We start from the raw sequence: 22868 nt of genomic DNA, 5'->3' as shown, positions 1-22868 counted from the left end.
GAAATTTAACATTTTACATAATAACATATCACCATGTTTCTAAACTTACTCTGTGCTTGCCTGTCTGCGGCTGCCTCCAGGGAGATGCAATCCCAGTGCTATGAATTGCCTCTGAAAACACACACACACACACAGAAGCTTGGCTGGGAAAATATTTTGTTAGGAAATCTCTCATGGCAACCTCTCTAAATGATGCATTGCTGTTTGTGATACCAGCAGGGTGGGCATTTAGTAATCACTGTGAACCCTACCAAATACACACACACACACACAGGTAGCAGCAACCACAATACCAGCATCTAAATCAATCCATAATCCCACCGTCATTTCACCTCTGTCATTCAACAGGAAGAGTGTCTTAAATGCTATTTATGACAAACTAGCCCCTTGGGTCCTTTGGTTTTCTGACTTTTAGTGACTTGAGTGACAAGACCAAGGCAAACCTGACTTATGGTATTAACATTTTACATAATATGTTCCCTTCTTATGGTATTTTTCAATATACTTGAACTAGTTTACTTGGCACCTTTGTAGGGAATGCCAGTTCCAAGCCTGGGTTTTGCAAGATTTCAGAAATTAAATGCACTGTGAGGACAGGGTCCCTTGGCCGTACAGCAGAAATTGGCACAATGCTGTAAATCAACGATATTTTAATAAAAATAAATTTCAACACACAGAGAAAGAAATCAATGGACTACAAGGTCTGTATCCATAAAGAAGAGCTTTGAAATTGCAAATAGAAAGTGAATGGGGACGCCCAAAGGCCTTGTCTTCTTGCTTCATGTGGGGACAACTCTCAAGGGCTACTTCAACTCCGCATCCTCAGCCAAGGACCCAGTTACAAGCTCCTTAAGGATCAGGACTCCCTTCTCAACCCTGCCTTCTCTACTGCAGTGTCTGCAGAGCTCGAGCTCTCTTCTCAGCCGACCCTCTGCCTGCAGCACCGCCTCTGAGCGGAAGACAGCTACTTACTAGGAGAGAAAGAAGCATTTCTGTGGCTGGCGTTTACCTTACTGTTCTCATTGCCATTATGATCTCAGATGTCTCCTTGGAAAAAGTGTATTTCAATAAGTGCAAAGATTAATAAACTCTCATTTTTTTTTACAGGTCCATGCTCCGATTGACAAGCATGCATTCTTTGAAATATGAGTATACATACAGCATTACATCAGTAAAACATTTTGCAAATTGTGATTTTTTTTTTTTGGCTTCAGGTTGATATCCTGGAATTCTTCTACTGGATATGGCTTTCTTTCTTTCATTCTTTTTTTTTTTTTTTTCTTTTTGCCTTTTACGACCGAACCCACAGCATATGGAAGATCCCAGGCTAGGAGTTAAATCACAACTGTAGCTGCTGGCTTACACAGCAACACTGGATCCGAGCCGCATCCGCAACCTACACCACAGCTCATGGCAACACCAGATCTTTAACCCACGAAGCGAGGCCAGGGATCGAACTCCATCCTCATGGATAATTAGTCAGATTCATTAGCACTGGGCCATGATGGGAACTCCTGGATATGGCTTTCTTATAAAGCTTTTGCAGTATGTTTGAAAAACTCTTTTTTAAAAAATATGCAAGCAAAGCATTTATAAAATATTACGTAATTGTGACTTTGAAGATGCCAAATGATTTGTAGAAATGAGGCCATTATTTCAATGCTTTCTAGGATATTTATCATTATTTTAACTTAAGATAGTAAAAACATCCTTAAGATCCTCCATAAATAGCAAGTTCATAACAAATGGGTCAGTTTCTTATTATTGCTCTTTCCTGTCTTGGCCGTAATTTCTGACATCCTAGTTCAGTCTACCAAGTGCATGATCTGTGATTCCTTTGGAAATACGGCTTAAAGTTTAGATTTATTTGCTCTGGAGAAGTGGTTAAGCAAAGTAACTCCTCTTGGAAAGTCAATTTCCAGAAATATCCAGCAATAGTTGGCCACTTGTAGATGCCTAAATATGTGCCCATACACACACACACACACGTATGTTGGTTCAGAGACTCAAAAATTACTCAGAAGGAATCTAATTAGCCCTTTAATTTCTAGATTTCCTCAGAGCTATCAACACAAATTACTTTCTATAATAGGTGGCTAAATAAAACAACTCAGGATGAAATTGGAAAGAAAAAGTGTTAATACGTTATGTATTTTGCTATACTAAATTATAAGAATATATGTTTATCTATTTTGAGTCTTTATTTAGAAGGTTTTGTTTGTTTGGTTTTGGTTTGGGTTTTGGCCATGCCCACGGCATGCAGAATTTCCCTGGCCAGGGGTCAAATCGGTACCACAGCAGTGACAAGGCTGAATCCTTAACCCCTCAGCCACCAAGGAACACCTATTTAGAAGTTTTTAAAAAAGATATTGATTAGTGATTACTGAGACGTCCCTTAATGTAATTGGAAGAATTTAGCTTTTATTTCTACAACTAGAACTCTTCTCCGTAGGCAATGAAGGACAGTGAAATTCAGATTATTTTCATCATTATTTATTTTCATTAATATTTCAACAATATTACTATTATTGTTGATGAGAAAATAAATAACTATTTTGGCTGATATTAAGTGGATGCATTTTAACACAAATATTACATTCTCCCTTTTGATTGATCTATAAACTTTTGGAATAGGTCTTAAAAGTAGGTATCTTATAGATATTACCTTATTTCAGAGAGATCAAGTGCTTTACTTATATTCACATAACTATGTTGTGGTGGAGTTGATACTCAAACCCAGTTCCACCAAATTTTAGAAACTCATATTTTTAAAACTATGCTATGTATCTTCTTTTGCTATTATGTGTATTAAATACATGTATCTGTTATGTGTATACTGCTAAGCAAAGTCAGTCTATACACTGTCAGTTCAAGTCAATTCAGTTTAATTCTAGTGAACAGAATCTTCTTGTGCCTTCGTAGGACCTACCCATTGCTCCAGACACCAGGCAACATGGCAAGAATGATGCACGTAGACTTTGGTCCACATGGGATCGTTATTTTCACCTAACTTGTCATCATCTTGATGTTAGCTTGATTTATCTCTGAGTCAGACTCGTGTTGTTGGTGAGATGCTGCGTGACTCACGATGCATTCTCCAGGTGCCCACATTTTGCTAAAAGAGGCAAAATTAAACTCAATCCCTCAACAAAATCTAAGAGTGTTATATAATGCTCTAACACATGAGAATAGTTTACCAACCTCCTCCTTAAACTCTCTCCTATGTCTTCTATACTGCAAGCATTTTCTCTCTCTCCCTCCTAAATCCAATATATCTGGGTTTGTCAATAATTTGGGTTATGTTTTATATTTCTGGACTTTTTACTACAAAAACACTATCTAGTACTCACTATCCAAACTGTGGTTTTAGGAAAAAGCAAAGAAGAGAATCCAAAGCTATGTCTTTCATTCTTTGATTGAACTGTTTGACCACCTATAGCTGCCATTAGAAGAATCACAGTGTGATTCCTTCTGTGAAGATAAAGTTTTGCCATTGCCTGCAATAGCGGGATCAAAATGAGAACCTGATTTTGTCATTCAGCATGCCTTTCTTTGTCTTTAGCAACTTCCCGCTTTTATAACGTAAACAAGTTTTCCTTTAAAAATGGCAAGACCCAGAGTTCCCGCTGTGGCTCAAAGGTAACAACCTGCCTAGCATCCATGAGGATGTGGGTTCCATCCCTGGCCTCGCTCAGTGGGTTAAGGATCCCGCGTTACTGGAGCTGCCATGTAAGTTGCTGGGATCCCTCGTTGCTGTGGCTGTGGTGTAGGCTGGTGGCTACCGCTCCCATTTGACCCCTAGCCTGGGAATTCCCATGTGCCGCAGGTGCTGCCCTAAAAAGACAAAAATAAAAATAATTTTAAAAGAAATGACAAGAATCTTCCCAGGACCCTGACAAGCTCTCTTGTTTAATCCTCATGACTTGGAGAGGCAGACCTTACGATGCTCTGTTTTCAAAGGAAGCATCGGAGGGCCAGAGACTAGCTACTTTACCAACTATCACAAAAGCGGTAAATAAAAGCGTGAGGATTCAAGCTGGGCTCTCTTCTCTGAGCCACATATAACTCTGCCTTTGCTGGACCTGCGGTCGTCTCGCAGGTCCTGAAGGCTCCTGAAGATATTCTCATAGCTAAGCTGTGAAGTTTTCTGTTTGTTTTTCACATTGCTCTGCTTACGCATTGTCATCAGCTCGCCATTGCAGTTGTTTTCAAAGTTAACTGCTTTTCCATTCTTATTCCAATCATTAATGAAACTTCCCTGTGATGCCTAAAGTATTTAGCTATGTCACTGATAAAGTGCTCTGTAGACATCTTAACCAATTAGGCCAGCCAAATACCAGCAGGTAAATGGACTTCTTACTAAATATTAGCTGCCAAGGTAAGTGACCTCCTACAACCAGAAGGAAAGTTTCAGTAGTAAGGCTGACAAAACTGTGCCTTTGCTTTCAGCTCTAGTGTCAGTCCAGAAAACGAGCCGTCCTTAGCTCTCATGTGCCTTAATCATCAGAGGGCACCAGCTCTATGTGTTCTTATTCTCCACTCTAAGAAAATTTCTCTTGGATAAACAGATGCATTCTAATATCACCTCCAGTGTTTGCTCACAGAGTACTAAAGAAAATGCTGTTTGCAAGTGGCAAAAAAACGACATCCTCAAACACACACACATATCGAATAAACGATATTATTTTCAAAAATGCAAACAGACTGGCGTTTACGCTGTGTTGGAGTTTACACTGTGGTGCATGGGGGCTAGGATTGCAGGTTGCAGGTTTGATCCCTCTGGCTCGGTGCAGTAGGTTAAGAATCCAGTGTTGCTGCAGTTGTGGTGTAGGCTGCAACTGCAGCTTGGCTCTGACCCCTGGCCCTGGGAACTTCATATGCTGCGGGGCAGCCAAAAAAGAAAAAAAGAAAAAAAAAAAAAAAAAAAAAAAAAAGACATGCAAACAGACTAAGGGCACTTTGGCTCCAAGATGTGACTTTGTTTTTGAACTTAGATTTCATTTTCTTTTTCTGTGCTAGGACAAATTTTGTCTGTCCCTGCTCCCCTCCCAGGCCTCCCTCTCCCATTCAGAGACTGTCATTGGAAATAACAGCCTAAAGAGTTTGCGAGTCTCTTTGGATTCCTTCAACAGCCTTCAATCCCTGTTTTCTCATTAGAACATTCATACTTTTGTGCCTCAGTGGGAATGATCAATTATTTCAATGTCAGTAGTGGTAATATTACCCTTAAGAGTTAGCAATTTTCAAAGATCTTTTAACTTAATTAGAGGCATTTGTTGTAAATTGAATTAAACCTGTTAAAAGTGCAACGTGTTATATTAAAAGTACAATACCCAAATTGGCCAAGGAGACACAATTTTAGGGGGAAAAAAAATCTAGCTGAAAAAATGCTAACATTAAGATAAACTTGTGAAGTCTTCCTTTGGATAAAGCTTTCGAGATGCTGTATGAATGGATAACAATTGTATCCAAAACATTTTGGTGTATATGATGCTTTGGGAAAACTATTCCCCCAAATACTTGAAATAAGGACAAAGCAATAGGAGATTTGGGCATTTTCATAACTTTGGTAACAAAGAAAGCTGATGCCATTTATAATTCCTATGATTAATCAATAATCAGCACATGGTTATAGTATTCTAATAATTCATTTTTTAGTGATTCTCTTTCTCTCTAGATAAGGGCTTCTTTATCTTGACGTATTTTTTACCTCCTTTTCTTTTAAATGTGATGACACAGTGAACTTGCCCAAAGAGTCCCTACCAGTCAAATCATTTAATGATATGCCGTGGTGCCCTTAGGAACCATCTCTCAATTTCCATCTAGAAAATCCTAATAGTGTGTGTTTGTGTGTGTGTGTGTGTGTGTGTGTGTAGTGGGGGGTTGTTTGTTTGCTTTTTAGGGCTGCACCCATGGCATATGGAGGTTCCCAGGCTAGGGGTCACATCAGAGCCACAGCTGCCAGCCTACACCATAGTCACAGCAACACAGGATCCGAGCCACGTCTACGACCTACACCACAGCTCACAGCAATAACGCCGGATCCTTAACCCACTGATTGAGGCCAGAGATCAAACCTGAAACCTCATGGTTCCTAGCTGGATTAATTTCTGCCATGCCACGACAGGAACTCCTACTTGTGGTTTTTTGATTGCTTAGTCACCAAACATATAAGCTGACCTGGGCTGTATGAATATTAAAATGGGTAAATTCAAGGTACAGGCTGATTGAATTGGATCATAGTTTTCACCTAAACCATCAAGAAAACTACATATTTAGGACGTTATTTCCATAGCAAGTACATGTCTTTAAGCACCTACTGTGCACAAGGCATAGTGGGGCTTGGAGATACGTGATGAACAAGACAGGTGCTCCTGCCTTCATAGAGCAGACGGTTGTGCTGATTCATCAATGCCAGTGTTAGTCTGCACTTTGGCTGAATTTCCAGTATATATGAGTGAGTTGTAAACCACCTTCCTGCCAGCTCCAACAACCCCTGTATACTGAGCAGCATGGCCTGTGTGGAAAGCACAGCTTTTGGCATCCAACTCAAAAAAGGTTGAGGTCGAGATTCCAGTCTTGGTTCTGTCTCTGAAAATCTGTATGATTTAAAGCAAATAATTGGGACTTTCTTTTTTTTTAATTGACATATAGTGGACTTACAATATTGTGTTAGTTTTAGGTGTATACAGTGAATAGGCTATTACGAGATATTGACTATAATTCCCTGAGCTCTACACTAAATCCTTGTCGTTTATCTGTTTTGTACATAGGAGTGTGTATCTGTTAATCCCGTACCACTAATTTATTCCTCCCCACATCCTTCCCCTTTGGTAACCATACGTTTTTCTATATCTGCGAGCTTGTTTCTGTTTAGTAGGTAAGTTAATGTGGACTATTTTTTAGACTCCATATGTAAAGTGGTATCACATAATATTTGTCTTTCTCTGACTCACTTCACTTTGTGTGATAATCTAGTGGTCCATCCATGATGCTGCAAACAGCCTTTTTCATTCTTTTTCATGCCTGAGTAATCCACTTGTTTAATATACACCACATCTTCTTTCTCCATTCATCTGTTGATGGACTCTTAGTTTGCTTCCTAAGAGCTGTTGTAAAGGGTGCTGCAGTGCACGTTGGGATGCATGTATCTCTTCAAGTCAGTTTTCATCTTTTCTGAATCTATGTCCAGGAGTGGAATTGCTGGATCATATGGTAACTCTATTTTTAGTTAGTTTTTTTTTTTTTTTTTTTTTTAAGGAAACCCCATACTATTTTCTAAAGTGGCAGCACCAATTTACATTTCCACCATCAGTATAGAAGGGTTCCCTTCTCCATATCCTCGCCAGCATTTATTATTTATAGACTTTCAATGATGGCTCTTCTAACCAGTGTTAGGTGATACCTCATTGTAGATTTTGTTGTTGTTGTTGTTGTTGTTGTTGTTGTTGCTATTTCTTGGGCCGCTCCCGCGGCATATGGAGGTTCCCAGGCTAGGGGTCGAATCGGAGCTGTAGCCACCGGCCTACACCAGAGCCACAGCAACGCGGGATCCGAGCCGCATCTGCAACCTACACCACAGCTCACGGCAACGCCGGATCCTTAACCCACTGAGCAAGGGCAGGGACCGAACCCGCAACCTCATGGTTCCTAGTCGGATTCGTTAACCACTGCGCCACAACAGGAACTCCTCATTGTAGATTTGATTTGCATTTCTCTAATAAGTGGCAACGCTGAGCAACTTTTCATGTGCCTATTGGCCATTGGTGTAACTTTTTTGGTAATTTGACTTTTCATGGTTTTCAAATCCTCTTCTGTAAAATGTACAAAATACCCCTGTAAATTAGATATAACCAAGACATGGAAACAACCTTAAATTTCCATTGACAGAGGAGTGGATCAAGAAGATGTGGTACATATACACAATGGAATATTACTGAGCCATTAAAAGGAATGAAATAACGGCATTTTTAGCAACAGGGATGGACCTAGAAATTATCATGCTAAGTGAAGTCACTCAGACAATGAGACACCAATATCAAATGCTATCACTGACATGTGGAATCTGAAAAAAGGACACAATGAACTTCTTTGCAGAACAGATAGTGACTCACAGACTTTGAAAAACTTATGGCTTCCAAAGGAGACAGTTTGGGGAGAAGAGGGAATGCGCTGGGGGTGTGGGATGGAAATCCTGTAAAACTGGATTATGATGATCATTGTACAGCTATCAATGTAATGAATGAATTAATTAAAAATTAAAAAAAAATAATACAAAAAATAAACTAAGGCAGCACCTTAATTTCATTCTGCTTTTACAGAAGTATCTCTAGGATTGTCCATTGATATAATTTTGTCACAATGTTATAATATGTTAAGTTCTTTTAATAAAAATGTAGTTGGAAAAAAATAAGATGCACAAAGTACCCCTGTAAATTAGATATAATATACATATATTACAGAGTATATTCAATACACAATAGCTGCTACTCTTACATCAGTTATTACGGTTTTTGCCAAAAATTCTCACCTTAAAAACTCTTATCCATAAACCATTTTTGCAAGGAAGTGAGTGAAAGAGGGTGGTTTCGTACAGACTAAGTAAGTATTGTAGCTATAAATAAGCATTTGGGAAAATAATTTCTTCAGTGGGTGCCTGAGTTTACAGTCCTCAATATAGTGATAGCTGATTCCATTTAGAGAAAGTTTATATTAAACCTAGGGACCCAAATGTGTATAATGGTTTAGGTTTCACATTATCTCCACATACTGTTTGTTGATGGTGGGTTTCAAACATGCTAATGGCTTCTTATTACTACGTTGGTGACTTCAAACTGATGTTTCCAGGTCTGATAGTTCTTAAACTCCTCTTCTATAAGAACAACAGACACTGGGCAAATTCTCTTTGGATACACTGAAAGCATTTTCCATGTGCAGGTCAATATGAACTTCTTGGGATTTGTTTACTTGTTTCATTTTTTCCCCTCTTCCCCACCAAATGCTTTTTCCTGATATGTTCACTCAATCACTGTTGGATCGGATGAACTACTTGAGCCAGAAACATTGGAACAACTTTTGATTCTTTTCTTTATGGCCCCATATTCAGTCTCCAAGTCCTGCTACTTGCAGGGCAGCCTCTCTCTGATCTACCTATTTATCTGCCCCTCCATCCCTCTAATTCCCTTTTCTTCAAGAGGGATGCCATTGACATTTGGGGCTGTTGTAGGCTGAATTGTATCCCCTCAAATAAAATGTCTAGGCTCTAACCCCTTCATACCTCAGAATGTGACCTTACTTGGGAAGAGGGTCATTGCAGAGGTGAGTTTAGAGGTGGTTGTACTGGAATAGAGTGGACCCTTGGCCCAATATGGTGCCCTTACCTGTGAAGACATAGATTCAAGAAGCGAAGATGGAGGAAAAGTTGGATTTATGCTGCCGCTAGCCAAGGGATGCCCGGGGCCACCAGAGGCTGAAAGAGGCAAGAAAAACCTGTCCTCTTCCACCTTCCCTCCTCCCATCCCCAGAACCTTCAGAGAGAGCGTGGCTCTGCCAACAGCTTGATTGAGAACTTGTAGCCTCCAGAACTCTGAGAGAACACATTTTGTTGTTGTTGTTGGAGATCACCCAGATTGTGGTTCAGACAGCCCTGGGGAACTCATACACGGGGCAAGAGGGTTCCTCCTTTTAGGACTCCCAAGCATGTATCAGGAAGGGGGGCGCCTTTGCCAATTTCACGTCACCATGACAACAAAGAACAGCCACTCCCATATTTCTATAAGTGCGGCAGTTCTGCTCTTCATTGAGCATCCCTGGTGGGCCATCTAAGTTGTACCCTTTTTTCCCCTCTTCGTGGGACCCTCCCCATACGTTTTCACCCTGCAGCCAGAGCAGCATTTCTAAAAGACAAGCACGGTATCCCTCTCTAGCTCCCTCACCTAAAACACTTCGTGGGCTCTTGGTGGTGATAGAATAGAGTCCAGATGCCTTAATGTAGCTCACGCTGACCACGCGCTGTTATAAGCCGTCTTCTTCTCTCTGCCCAACTTCAGGCTCCATCACCGTCTTCACTTAGTCTTTCTCCACCCAACTCGGCTCATGTTCAGTTTTAGAGACAGAACTTTGTTCTTTGGAGGATGACCTTGGGGCGGGACACCCTCCCAGCTTTCCTGCTCGCCCTCTCACTCTCTCTGTCTAATTCCTCTTCGCTTCGCTTTGCACATGTTTGCGTTTTGCAAACATTCCTAAGGACTCCTCTTCACTGCAGAAGAGAGTTTAAGCATGCATCCCATGCTTTTTTTTTTTTTTTTTTCCAAAGCAATTTGGGTCTTTTAGGATTATTATTGTTACACTGATGGATCCTAGAAATCTCGTTTGACTTCAGGTCTCCGTAAGGACTGGGCAGGGTAGGGGGATGGATGTGTGTCGGATGAAATGTGGCTGAAGTTCAGAGAAATAGGTTTCATTTAATAGCTGAATAGCAGATGACCTCACCATTCTTCTCACCCTCTGGCAGCTCACCCCGCAGGCGATAGAGAAGCCGCCTGGCCTGCTTGAACGGGGGAGTCGCTGCTGGCCTCAATGTGATTTTGCAATGATCTGTGTGCTCTATGGCTTCTTTCATAACCAACAAATCAATTCCTACTATACGTATTACACACCCCAGTGGCAGAGGCCATTTATTATCCTTCTGATGGTCATACTCTTTGTACATAACCAAGAAAGATTACCGAGGGAGGAAAGAACGGTTGAAATGTGGATGAAGATAACATACCAGGGCACTGTGTGTCATGGTGTGCCTTGCGTGTACACAAGAATTTAAAAAAAGATGCTTTCTTCCAGGACAATTTGGAAAACTGGGTGCAGCATTTCCTTTCCAGTGAAATCTATTTTAAGAATAGAGAGAGAGCCGTGGGCACAGGTCTGTATCAGTGCACGTTTAGATTTCAGTGCAAGTTCAAAACGATTAAAAGAGAAGGCCAGATGCTGTTATATTTTCTTGTCCTATGGGGCTTGTTTATACGGCTATACTTGAACCAGCTTTGTTCAACTAATGAGCTTTTTTTTTTTTTCCCCACTTTTTTAGGGCTGCACCCACAGCATATGGAGGTTCCCAGGCCAGGGGTTGAATCGGAGCTATAGCTGCCGGCCACAGCAATGCCAGATCCTTAACCCGCTGAGCAAGGCCAGGGATAGAACCCGAAACCTCATGGTTACTAGTCAGATTCATTTCCACTGTGCCACAATGGGAACTCCCAACTAATGAGCTTTTTTTTTTTTTTTTTTTTTTTTTTTTGCTATTTCTTGGGCCGCTCCTGCGGCATATGGAGGTTCCCAGGCTAGGGGTCTAATCGGAGCTGTGGCCACCAGCCTACGCCAGAGCCACAGCAACGCAGGATCCGAGCCGCGTCTGCAACCTACACCACAGCTCACCGCAACGCCGGATCGTTAACCCACTGAGCAAGGGCAGGGACCGAACCCGCAATCTCATGGTTCCTAGTCGGATTCGTTAACCACTGCGCCACGACGGGAACTCCTAATGAGCTTTTTGATGCATCCTTTTATTTGGCATCATCTAGCATCAACTGATGCTTTCATTAATTTCTAACTTTGCAGTATATTATTTTTTAAACTCTAACTTATCGATCCAATGTTTTTCCTGATTTTTTAAGTCCAGATGCATTAGTTACCTTTGTTAAACAAATGAATAGAAACAAATATTGAATTGTGTTGACTAGGTACAAGAAAATTGAATATTTTGAGTTAGATATAAGTTGTAGACAGTGAAATCTTCGTGCTATTTGTCCTCAATCAAATGACCCAAACAAATATCTGAATGTGGGTGGGAAATATTTTATCAGTGAAACTGATGATAAAAGAATGATTTAATAGTGGGCTTTGTGCATAAATATTTAAACTGCTGAGTCATTTTATGTCAATAGATGAAAAGAACAGTGGAACTTTCCAAAGGTCAAAGAAACTTTCGAAAGTTTCCAGTTTTTTGCAAACAACACAATGCTAAATCTGTATTTGATTTCGTCTTCTCTTTGAAGAGGCGAAATAGTGACAGGATAATTAACTGAAGAGGAGATCATGCACGAATATTTTCCTTTGGCCATGTAGAAAGTCCTGGGTTTCATTTCACACGAGGGGCAATGGAGTGGGGTATTCTGGAATCCTTCTACAAGAGCGTCCATCTCCTGACTCTTTTACCGTTGGTAAACTGAAGCCTCTAGGGGATCGGTTTCCTGTTTAACTATCCCTCGTTTGAGTAATTGAAAAGCATGCTTAGTACAAAGACTGCACGTAGTTTTCAGTTGGATGACACTCTACACAAGGACAACGAAAAAAAAAACTGTCACTGTCAAGGTCAGCGCCTTATTAGTCCTGTGTGGACCGAAAGGCTAAAGTTATAGATTTGGAATTTTAAAAGGAACAATAGGTTTTCTTTTACTGTCTGTTGTTAGTTTTTTGGTTTTTCTTCCTTCCTCCCCCACAAAGACTCTCATTCCTGTTATTGATCTTCTTTAGATGGTACAATTGTAATTATACTCTATAGTCTTCGGGGAGAGATAAGCTTTTGTACATAAAATCTTTGGAATCTGTCTATGAATTCCACTTATGATAACGTTCCCACACCGCCTTGAACTGCAGTGGTTAGTCACTAAGTCACTGAGCTGCTTCCTGTGCTACCAGCTTCTCCTTTAGTAATGTGTTTATAATCAGTTCTCTTGTGGGTTGAAAGGAACTGAATTATTCTAGAACAGAATTAGATAAGCTAATCCGGGAACTTGGAACCTAGTGATTATAAAGATCAATACTGGTTTAATAACACTGTCATTCTACTGCACCAGTGATGGCATGTACCCATGATAGTTCCTGTTTTAATTAAATAACAAACATGTGCATGTCCATGCTCCAATCTCTTTAACAATAAAAAGAACCACATCATCCTTTAGACAGATCGCATCCATTTCTTGGGCTGGATGGAAAGCCAGCCTGCTTCAAAGTAGCTCTGCAAAATATTGGAAGGGAAAAACGCAGGAGAAGAAACATAGGGAGTATTCCTTATTTTGTGATAGCAGCACAGGGATAGCTCTGTTTAGAAAACTCAGTCGTCATAATGACCCGGGAATATTAGTGTGATTCTCATCTTCCTTTGCCCTGTGAGGAATCTAGGGCATGGAGAGGCGTTGCGTGTACCCAGACAGTCAGATGCCAGAGCTCACCCCTTCTGTCACTCGGCTTCGGTTAACTCCACCAAACCCTCCCTGCAGGAATTCTTGGGAATGACAAGAAGAAGTTCTGCTCCTAGAGTTATTTTTGGATTTGCCTTTTCAACATCTCTCTGAAGATTATAATCATAATTTTATTTTGGTTTCTTTTTTTTCTGTAAGCAGCTTTACTGAGATATAATTCATACACCGTACCAATCATCTATTCAAAGTCTACAACTTGAAGTTTTTAGACTGTGCACAGCAGTACAACCACCGCCACAGTCAGCTTGAGAACATTTTCATCACCTGGAAAAGAAACACAATACCCACGAACAGTTCCAACACTTTCCTTCCCAACTCCCACATGCCTTTCTTTTTTTTGCAAACTGTAATTTTAGAATCTTTGGAAACATCCCCTGTCGTCCATACCAAACAGAGAGAGGAAACCAGAGCGAAATCAGAATAATTATACGGAATGCTTTTGCATCTAGTTGCAGCAGTAAATGTCAGTATTGTCATTTACTGCTGACAGTAAAGAACACAAGTGTCCTTAAGGTTCCAGTTCTCGTTCGTATGTTTTTAGGGGCATGTTGATGACTCATGTCAGTTTTCAAAATGAAAGAGTTAACTTTGAGCAAGTTATATGCAAACAAGTTAATTTTAAGAGGGATTCATGTGAAGAAGTGAGATAACCAAGAGTAGTGGCATGGATTTTAAAGATTTTTTTAAAATATGTTTATTGTTTGTAACAATGCGTTTCCCTATTTCTTTTTAAAATTTTAATTGTAATGCACACATAAAATTTGTCATCTGAATCATTTTAAGTATACAGTTCAGTGGTGTTAGATGTATTCACTGTTATTTTATTTTAGTTTAGTTTAGTTTATTTTTTTATTATTATTATTTTTTTGTCTTTTTTCCATTTCTAGGGCTGCTCCCGAGGCATATGGAGGTTCCCAGGCTAGGGGTCAAATCGGAGCTGTGGCCACCAGCCTACGCCAGAGCCACAACAACTCAGGATCCGAGCCGCGTCTGTGACCTACAGCATAGTTCACGGCAACGCCGGATCGGTAACCCACTGAGCAAGACCCAGGATCGAACCCGCAACCTCATGGCTCCTAGTCGGATTCGTTAACCACTGAGCCCTGGTGGGAGCTCTGGTACTCACCGCTTTGTGCTACCAATTTCCACAACGTTTTCATCTTGCAAAAGTGAAACTCTGTACCATGAAACAACTCCCCTTGTCCCCATCCCCCAGACCCTGGCAGCCACCATTCTACTTCGTGTCTCTACGAATTTGGCTGCTCTAGCACCTCACACAAGTGGACTCATACAGTATTGGTCATAAATAAGACTGGCTTCCTTCATTTCGCATAATATCCTCAAGATTCATTCATGTTGTAGCACATGGCAGAATTTCCAATTTCCTTCCTTTTTTTTTTTTTTTTTTTTTTTTTTGGCCATGCCCATAGAATGCGGAAGTTCCTGGGTCAGGGATCAAACCTGTGCCACAGCTATGGCAATGACAGATCCTTAACCCTCTACGCCACCAGGGAACTTCTCCTTCCTTTCTAAGGCTAATGATATTCCACTTGGTGGATAGTTAGGCTGCTTCCACCTTTAAGGCTGCTATGAATATAGCTGTACAAGTATCTGTTGGGATCCTGCTTTGAAATTTTTGGGGTATATACCCGGAAGGAATATTCCTGGATCATATGGGTAGTCGTATTTTTTAATTTTTTGAAGACCTGTAATACTGTTTTCTACAATTATTATATCGTGTTATATTCCCACCAACAGTGCAGATGAGTTCCAATTTTTCCATGTTCTCATCATCACTTGTTATTTTGTGGCTTTAAAAAAAATACAGTAACCATTGTAATAGGTATGAGGAGATATCTCTCATTGTGGTTTTGATTTGCATTTTTATATCCAAGTATTTTTATGTTTCCCTTTGGTAATCCACTATAGCAAAAGGAACATAACTAGTTTGAGTCCCTAGGAGCTAAGAAATAATTTCAATCAATTTTACTTTACTATGAATTTTTATGTTCAAACTATGTTACTTTTGGTTATGCTTTAAGCCCAGAATTCACCTATTATTTCTTTGTCTATAGCTGTTCTTCTCTTGCTGATGGCTCTGGATCTGGAGAATTCTTCAAGCATCTCTATTTTGTGCTGGTGTCAGTGGTTTCAGAACTTCAATTAGCTCAATGGCAAAGCCAGGGCTTCTGGTACATTATCTTGCTGATGGCTTCTCTTTGGTTCCTGAGGCTCTATCTGCATTACCTTAGCCAGTGGCTTTTCCTCCAGGCCCTTTCAACTCCTGTTACAAAGTGAGTACTTTCCCCTAAAAGTCAAAGGAATGTGTTTTCATCTTGACAGGCCAAATGAAAGTACAAAACTCTTCTCCCATTCATTTACCCTAAGACCTAAAATGCAGGTATGATTTGAAAAGACAAAAACATCTTGATCTGAGAGCAGGAATGTCTATTACAGTTACAGTCTCATTTTGGGGGGGCCTTATATACAAATCCATAACTGGTACATCAATATTTATTTAAAATTTAGCAGATTCAAATATGTTCTAAAATTGGAGCAGAATCCAAAAAGGAATTTAGCAACAATATTTTATTCTATTTTGATTTTATCAGAGTGACTTAGGCTGAAGGTATGGTATTTTAGAAGTAATATAAGTATGATTTATCACCTATACTCAGAGAAGCAAAGATTGCTTCTTCTGCAAAATGATTGAATTCAAACAATTACCAAACTCAAGCCCCAACAGCTTTCTGGGCCATTATCCTCTGGAAAAAGACGACTCTTTAAAGGTTATCTCTCCATAAACATGATTCCATAGACACTACAGATAGACAGATAGATATCAATACAAGTAAAATTCATTTTCTCAAATGTAGATGGTACAGATAAAGGTAAAGATGTGTGTATATTTTCAATTAAGGAAATCGCAAACCATTTTAAGACACTGAAAAGGAATATGTGTGTGTTATACATACACACATGGCTTTTGATCATCTTTTGGAATTAAATCACAAATATCTGACTATATTATAGAATACACAAATTTAAATATACTAAATCCCTGTATCCTCATGGGACAGTTTTAAAGAGCTATTATGTTCCTTTCTTCCCTTACTGTTTTTCCTCTTCCTTTTTTTTTCCTTTTGTGTGAGAGTTTCTAAAGCAGAGAGGATAAATAGTATATGCTTGGGCTAGTTGCTTTTTGCTATCCACTCTCTTCCTTCTTCAATAGAAATGGAAGCTCTACCTTTATTGGTTGTTAATAAAATGAGACTGCCAAAAAAAAAAAAAAAACTCGACAGTTCAGTTTATTCAATTTCTTAAGCCACAAAGGATATAACATGTTACAATATTTTGTTGACTATTTTCTAGTTCCCCAGGCTTGAATCATACATTAGTTCCATGTCACGTCGTAGTTATGAGATATGACAATAGCTACAGCAAGAGTGGGCATTTTTCCTGCTCTCACTGTGTTAGGTCATCTGCTAAGAAATGTACATGCTTTATTTTATTTGGTATTCACAACCGCATAAGAACATAGCATAAAGACTGCCTTTAAGCAAAGGTCAAGGAATGGATAAAATGAAGAACTCTCTAATAGAGAGCTGATAAGTAAGGATGCACAGGCAGGATTAACTACAGACTGGCTCTATAAGGCGGAAACAGAGAAGAGAGAAGTATTAGAGCCAGTGAAGGCTCACTGTTCATGGAATGAGGCTGTCAAAGCCTGGGTGGAGGCTGCTTGAATTGGATTCAACCCCTAAGTCCTTAGGTTGTTTCAAGTTGTCCCTTTAGATGTTTTTGTTGTCAGCAGTATCATTGTATTTAGGGGGTCTAGTTAGAGTAATCACAAGCAAAACTAATCAGCTATGCCAAAATTCTGGAGAATTACGAGATTTATTTGTATTTCTCATTTCTATTAGGGATGGAGGCATTACTAAGTTCACAGATATATTTTGTATTTCAAATAGTCTCTTACTGAGTATATACAGGTCTTTGTCTAAAGAATGCTCTGCTCAGTGGATAAAAATTGTTGTGGTCCATGTGTGGGTCAGAAAAAGAATTTCCAGACTCATAGTGGGATGAAAAAAAAGATAAGTTGATTGAAATAAGAGACACTGCTAGCACAGTGGGACAACTTCTTGATGATCTGGGAGAGCCAACCTTGAGCATATGGGCAGGTCTGTTTTTATATCTCAGGGGGAGAGGAGAGAGAGGAGAGGCCTCAGGATCCACCTGCTGACCTGCTGATTGGTTGGAGAAAGAGGGGCTTCTGATATACTTGCTGGTTGGTTGGGGGCATAGAAAGCCCCTGTAGGGCCAGAGTGAAAAGTAGGCCAAATACCTTTCCTAGTAGAGGGGCAGTTTGCTCTGGAGCTTTGTAACAATTACCTGGAGACAGGTGGGAGGATAAGGATCTGGTAATTCTTATCCTAGCCAGAGGCCTTTTGAGTTTCATCTCATTGGAAAGGCCTTGACATCCCACAAAAATGATATCCTTTCTCTGACTGTACATAAAATTTACCAGAGCAAGGAATAAGGTAGACTTTGCCTTTCCCTCAAAAGTGAGTTGTTGGAGTTGTCCTAAGGGGAAAAATGAAGATGTCCAACACTTAATTTTGGGGTCCTATTAAGTGTCAAGTATTCTGTATTTCAAAAAGAGAGCACGTGTTCTTTGAGGTGTTTTGTATACATAGCATTTTATAGACTTCTCCTGTTCCCATATGTGATTGCTTTCTTTTCCCATAGATTCCATTTTTCTGCCTTCACGGTTGAGCTCTGCTACCCAACCTCTTCGCTTCACCTCGCAGAAGAGTTGCTTGTCGTTGCGGTGGGGCCTTTAATGTTGAATGCAGTCATACTTCCCTTGGTTCTGATCAGATGGGGCTGTCAGCTACTGTTTGGCTTCTGCCATGATGTCCTGTCAAAATTAATCATTACTATGGGACTATGGACAGTTCTGGACCCAATGGCAGTGTTTATTGTGGATACTGTCCTGGGGGTAAGTCAAGTAAAATAATCAAGATACGAGTCCTTGATGTAGCATTAGCTCACATATCAGTTGACATGGGAAGTTTCAATAATCATGACCAATTCAATAGTCATCTTAAATTGAAGTTACTCATTTTTTTCTCATAATGAAAAATTACGGATGTTTTATACTATCATTTTAGGTGTAATTTTAGCTGTGTTGAACAAACCCTTGCAAAATAAGCAAAAAAAATATTGAAGATCAAGTCCAAACTAATTGATACATTTCAACATTATTACAAAGTAGCATTGTTTTTGTAACATTTTGGTGACTTTTTCTTGTTTGTTTTTTTCTTTTTGTTTTTAGGGCTGCACCCACGGCATATGGAGGTTCCCAGGCTAAGGGTCCAATCAGGGCTGTAGTTGCTGGCCTACACCACAGCTCACAGCAACTCCAGATCCTTAACCCTGAGGAAGGCCAGGCATCAGACTTGTGTCCTCATGGATGCTAGTCAGATTCGTTAACCACTGAGCCACAATGGGAACTCTGGTGACTTTTTTTATTAAGGATTTTCACAGCCAAACTTTATAAAAAAAGTAATCATACTTTAATTGGTTCCTTTAATTGGTTAGGTTATTGATTTCATTTTGATGTAACACTCTTCCATAATAAACATGTCCAGTAAGAAAAATAAGAGCTTTTCCAACACTTCTAAGTAATAAATAATTTTAAAAATTACTTCAGAGGCATGTATTTTGACATTGGTGTTGTTTAGGAAATGATGAAACAGTGCATTTTTATTTAAAATATATAGTCTTATAAAATGACAAAATGGTGCATTTTCACCCTAAAATATATAGTCTTGTGAATGGTATACTAGCATACATGATTGTGTATAAAAAAAGGTGGCAATGATTCTAATATTGGAAAAGTGCTTTGCATTTTTCAAGCACCTTCACCCAGTTCATTTGATTATATATTTACAACATGCACTGTAGGTTGTTGGGGCATGTGTTTGTCTCACTTCACAACTGGGAAAAACCAGAATTATGGGACTTTTCCAGTGCCACAGAGCCAGCACCCATGCACTTAGGACTAAAACTCAGATTTGTGAATTCTGAGGTGGATGTTTCTCCCATTATACTGAAATCTCTACATCAAAATTTGAATTAGTGTATTGTTTTGTGAAATCAAATATATCCCATTGCTGATGACCATGATTTGATTACAGCAAAATATTTACCTTACTGGTAACGGTTGGGGCTAAAATTTGAAGCAACATTCATGTGACTATTAATGTGAATTTATTGCTATATCCAGATCTCTTGTTGCTTCGAATTTGCAAGGCCTAGGAATTCCTGTTGCGTGTTGCGGGGAGGTACTGGTTCTCAAACCTCAACTGGCCTCAGAAACTAGTGCAAGTCTCCTGAAAACACCCGCTGCTGGGTCCTGTCCCCAGTTTCTGTTTTGGCAGATCTAGAGTGGATACCAAGAATTTACGTTTCTAACAAGTTCCCAGAAGACCTTGGTATTGTTGGTCTAGGGACCACAGTTTGAGAATCAGTGACTTCGTAGCTGTATAGGAAAGATCTGAGGAATATTCTGGAAAGATCTAGAAATACCAGTATAGCTTGGAAGAGCCGAGCCCGGCAGCAAAGCAAGCGACTATGGGGAAACTTTACTGTCATGCCTAATAACCACCATCCACATCTGCCGTTTAGTTATTTCTCGAAGTTTCACTGATAATGCCTAAAGCTTTAGTCTCATGTTTATCAAAACAAATGTAAATTTTTAGCAAATAATAAAATGATTCATGCCAAAAAATAATTTGGAATCATCGAATTTTGAAGCAATTTCAATAGGCAGAAGGAGAGGAAATCTGAATTTTAGCTCAATGTTTGTCCTGTAGACCTGGTTATGAAATATATCCCAAGCAAGAGAGCACATGGATACTATACATCAATCAGTATGATCAAACATTAATTTATAACATTTTTAAAATGTATGCAATAATATTCCTTAACTGGCATGTTTCTCATTTTAAGAAGGAAGTAAAGATTTACAACTGGTATACATGTGTTTAGGCCAGATTCATTGTGCCCAGCAGATCACTGGGATAGGTTGTTTCAATGGACTCTGCTAATTAACTGTACTTCACATGGATTCTACCATTAATAATGTGCTTTTAGAACTAAAGTCTCAGAGTTCCCGTCGTGGCGCAGTGGTTAACGAATCCGACTGGGAACCATGAGGTTGCGGGTTCGGTCCCTGCCCTTGCTCAGTGGGTTAACGATCCAGTGTTGCCGTGAGCTGTGGTGTAGGTCGCAGACGTGGCTCGGATCCCGCGTTGCTGTGGCTCTGGCGTAGGCTGGTGGCTACAGCTCCGATCCAACCCCTAGCCTGGGAACCTCCATATGCCGCGGGAACGGCCCAAGAAATAGCAACAACAACAACAACAACAAAAGAGACAAAAAAAAAAAAAAAAAAAAAAAAAAAAGAACTAAAGTCTCAATTGCTGTCTCAACTGCCTCCGTGAAGGTGTGGTCCTGGGGGCTGTGGTAAGAGCTAGGATCCAGCAAAGCCTGTTGCTCTTTTATTTCTCTGAGGCCCTTTGATGCCACGGGAGCATGTCTCCAACTTTAATGTGTTTTCAAGTCACCTGGGGTTCTTATTAAAATGCACTTTCTGATTCAGCAGGTGGGGCCTGAGGTTCTACATTTTAACAAGTTCCTAGATGATATCAGAATGCTGGTTCCATGGACCAGACCGCACTGTGACAAGATGATTGATGCTATATGGAGAAGGTCTCTTTCTTCCCTTTGCTATTCGCTAGGCTGGCTTTCACTTGCTCAGGGTTCCTGGGCTGCTCTCAACAAGCCTGGAAGGTCCTGCATTCACCGATGGCTTTTTAGGCTTTGTCTGAGAATTCTGATATATATATATATATATTTTTTGTTTGTTTCTGAGTAGAATGACCTCTGCTTAGATCTGCAGACAAGTGTGACAGTTGACTCTGCAGCCATGTAGATCATTTAATATAATAAAAATGAACCAAACACCATGCACATTGAGCACTAGATTGAACTAGATCAATGCATCGAGTTTCTAGTCTCCCTCGTAAGAATGAAGGTAGAGCCGTGAGCCAAGGAAAGTCTGTCAGGACTTGGAAGGCTGGTTTTCAAATTCTAGCCAGCGACCCCCTTCTGAAGCCGCAGCACCACGGATCACCTTGATAACACGTCAGAAGAAGGAGCCTTGGCAGTCAGAAGTAGTTGTGTTTTGCACCCTTTTCATCCTTCTGATGAGACTCCTTCAGATTCAAAGTGTCCTGAGCTGGGGCCAATTAGATTTTGTCCACATTCATCTTTTTCTCAGATTCCAGGTTAGCGAGGAGGAGATGGTGCCGTCAAGTTCGCTGAACAGGAGAGAGAGAGAGGGATGCTGTCTGCATTCCCGTAGGACCATACCCCATGGCATCTCACGGTTCCTCCCAGGGGCCTGATGGTCCTACTGAGCAGGTGTGGTGCCCATCTGGTCCTACTACATCACTGCACAGGAAGCCATCTAGGGGGGATGAGCAGTCATTCTTTATCATCTTCGGAGATCTCCTCGTAAGGAAAGTCTGCAGCCCTCTTGGAATAGCTTTCCTTATTCCAGTGAGATCCCCCAGAGAAACTAATAGCTGAAGAGTCCACTGTGTCAAAGGCAGTTGACACAGTGAGCTGTCTTAATTTACTCTGGGGCCTCTGATGTAATCTCTAGGAAAGTAGCTTCCAGCAGGGCCATCTCAGAACCCGTTCAGGGGTCTGCAACCTGATGGGAGCTGACTTGGATTCTAATAGATGAATATAGCACCCAGATCTTTCTCCACTCGGGAAGCAAAGCTGAAGGCTCCTTCCTAATCTGCGCAACGATGGATCTGCAGTTAGAATCCATCACATTTCATGGCAGATGACATCTACTTTTGCTGCCTTTAAAAAAGAAAATCTCTAAAGCTGCCTGCAACCCACAGATCAGCAGCCCTGGAGTCCCTACTTGAATACTTTCACCAACTAGATAAAAATATTTTAACATGCTCTACTGTGATTTAACAGCACACTGAAGTTTGAGAACTGCTCTAAAGCCATGGTTCTCAGAATTAGGTCCCTATGACCAACAGCGTTGGTTTCTCCTGAAAGCATAATAGAAATGCAAAATCTCAGGCTCTATACCTTATTCCCTACTGGGGTAAAAACTCTGGGAAGAGGACCAGCCTCTGAGGCTTTGAGTTTTAACCAGACTTCTGGATGACCTTCATACTCGCTAAAGTTGGAAAACTACTGTTCCCCATGGCCTCATAGTTACGATAGATTCAATGTCATGCCTGAGGTTCCAGCTGCCCCAGTTCATACCTCCAATTCTTTCAACATGTCCTTCTAGCAGGTAAAGCTTAGAATCATCAGTATTTGATCACAGTTGGCCAGCCAAGAGAGATGCTACTTAATTTTACTCAAAGTTCTTGTTTTAGATTTTTTTTTCCCAATGGCTGTACCAATGGCATATGGAAGTTCCTGGGTCAGGGATTGAGTCTAAGCTCTAGCTGCAACCTATGCCATGGATGTGGCAACACAGGATCTTTAACCCACTGCACCAGGCCGGGA

The 22868-nt window shown here is 40.3% G+C and overlaps 1 protein-coding gene across 1 annotated transcript in view; it reads left to right on the top strand.

The window, feature by feature from the left end:
- LOC146401171 (uncharacterized) overlaps window positions 1-22868 on the top strand; it is a 267755-nt gene that overhangs the window by 156946 nt on the left and 87941 nt on the right. Inside the window, exons 13-14 of the mRNA XM_084970323.1 lie at window positions 15332-15550; window positions 18006-18258. Of these exons, the coding sequence (XP_084826449.1) occupies window positions 15332-15550; window positions 18006-18258 (472 nt within the window). The remainder of the gene's footprint in view (window positions 1-15331; window positions 15551-18005; window positions 18259-22868) is intronic.

Source organism: Sus scrofa, chromosome 7 (genome assembly GCF_054392235.1).
Source record: "Sus scrofa isolate SSC_HxYL_T2T_F1_AM1 chromosome 7, Sscrofa_HxYL_maternal_Yorkshire_Landrace_v2.0, whole genome shotgun sequence".
Taxonomy (NCBI): Eukaryota; Metazoa; Chordata; class Mammalia; order Artiodactyla; family Suidae; genus Sus; species Sus scrofa.
Note: the sequence above shows the minus strand (reverse complement) of the source record. Positions and strands in the feature narration are given on the sequence as shown.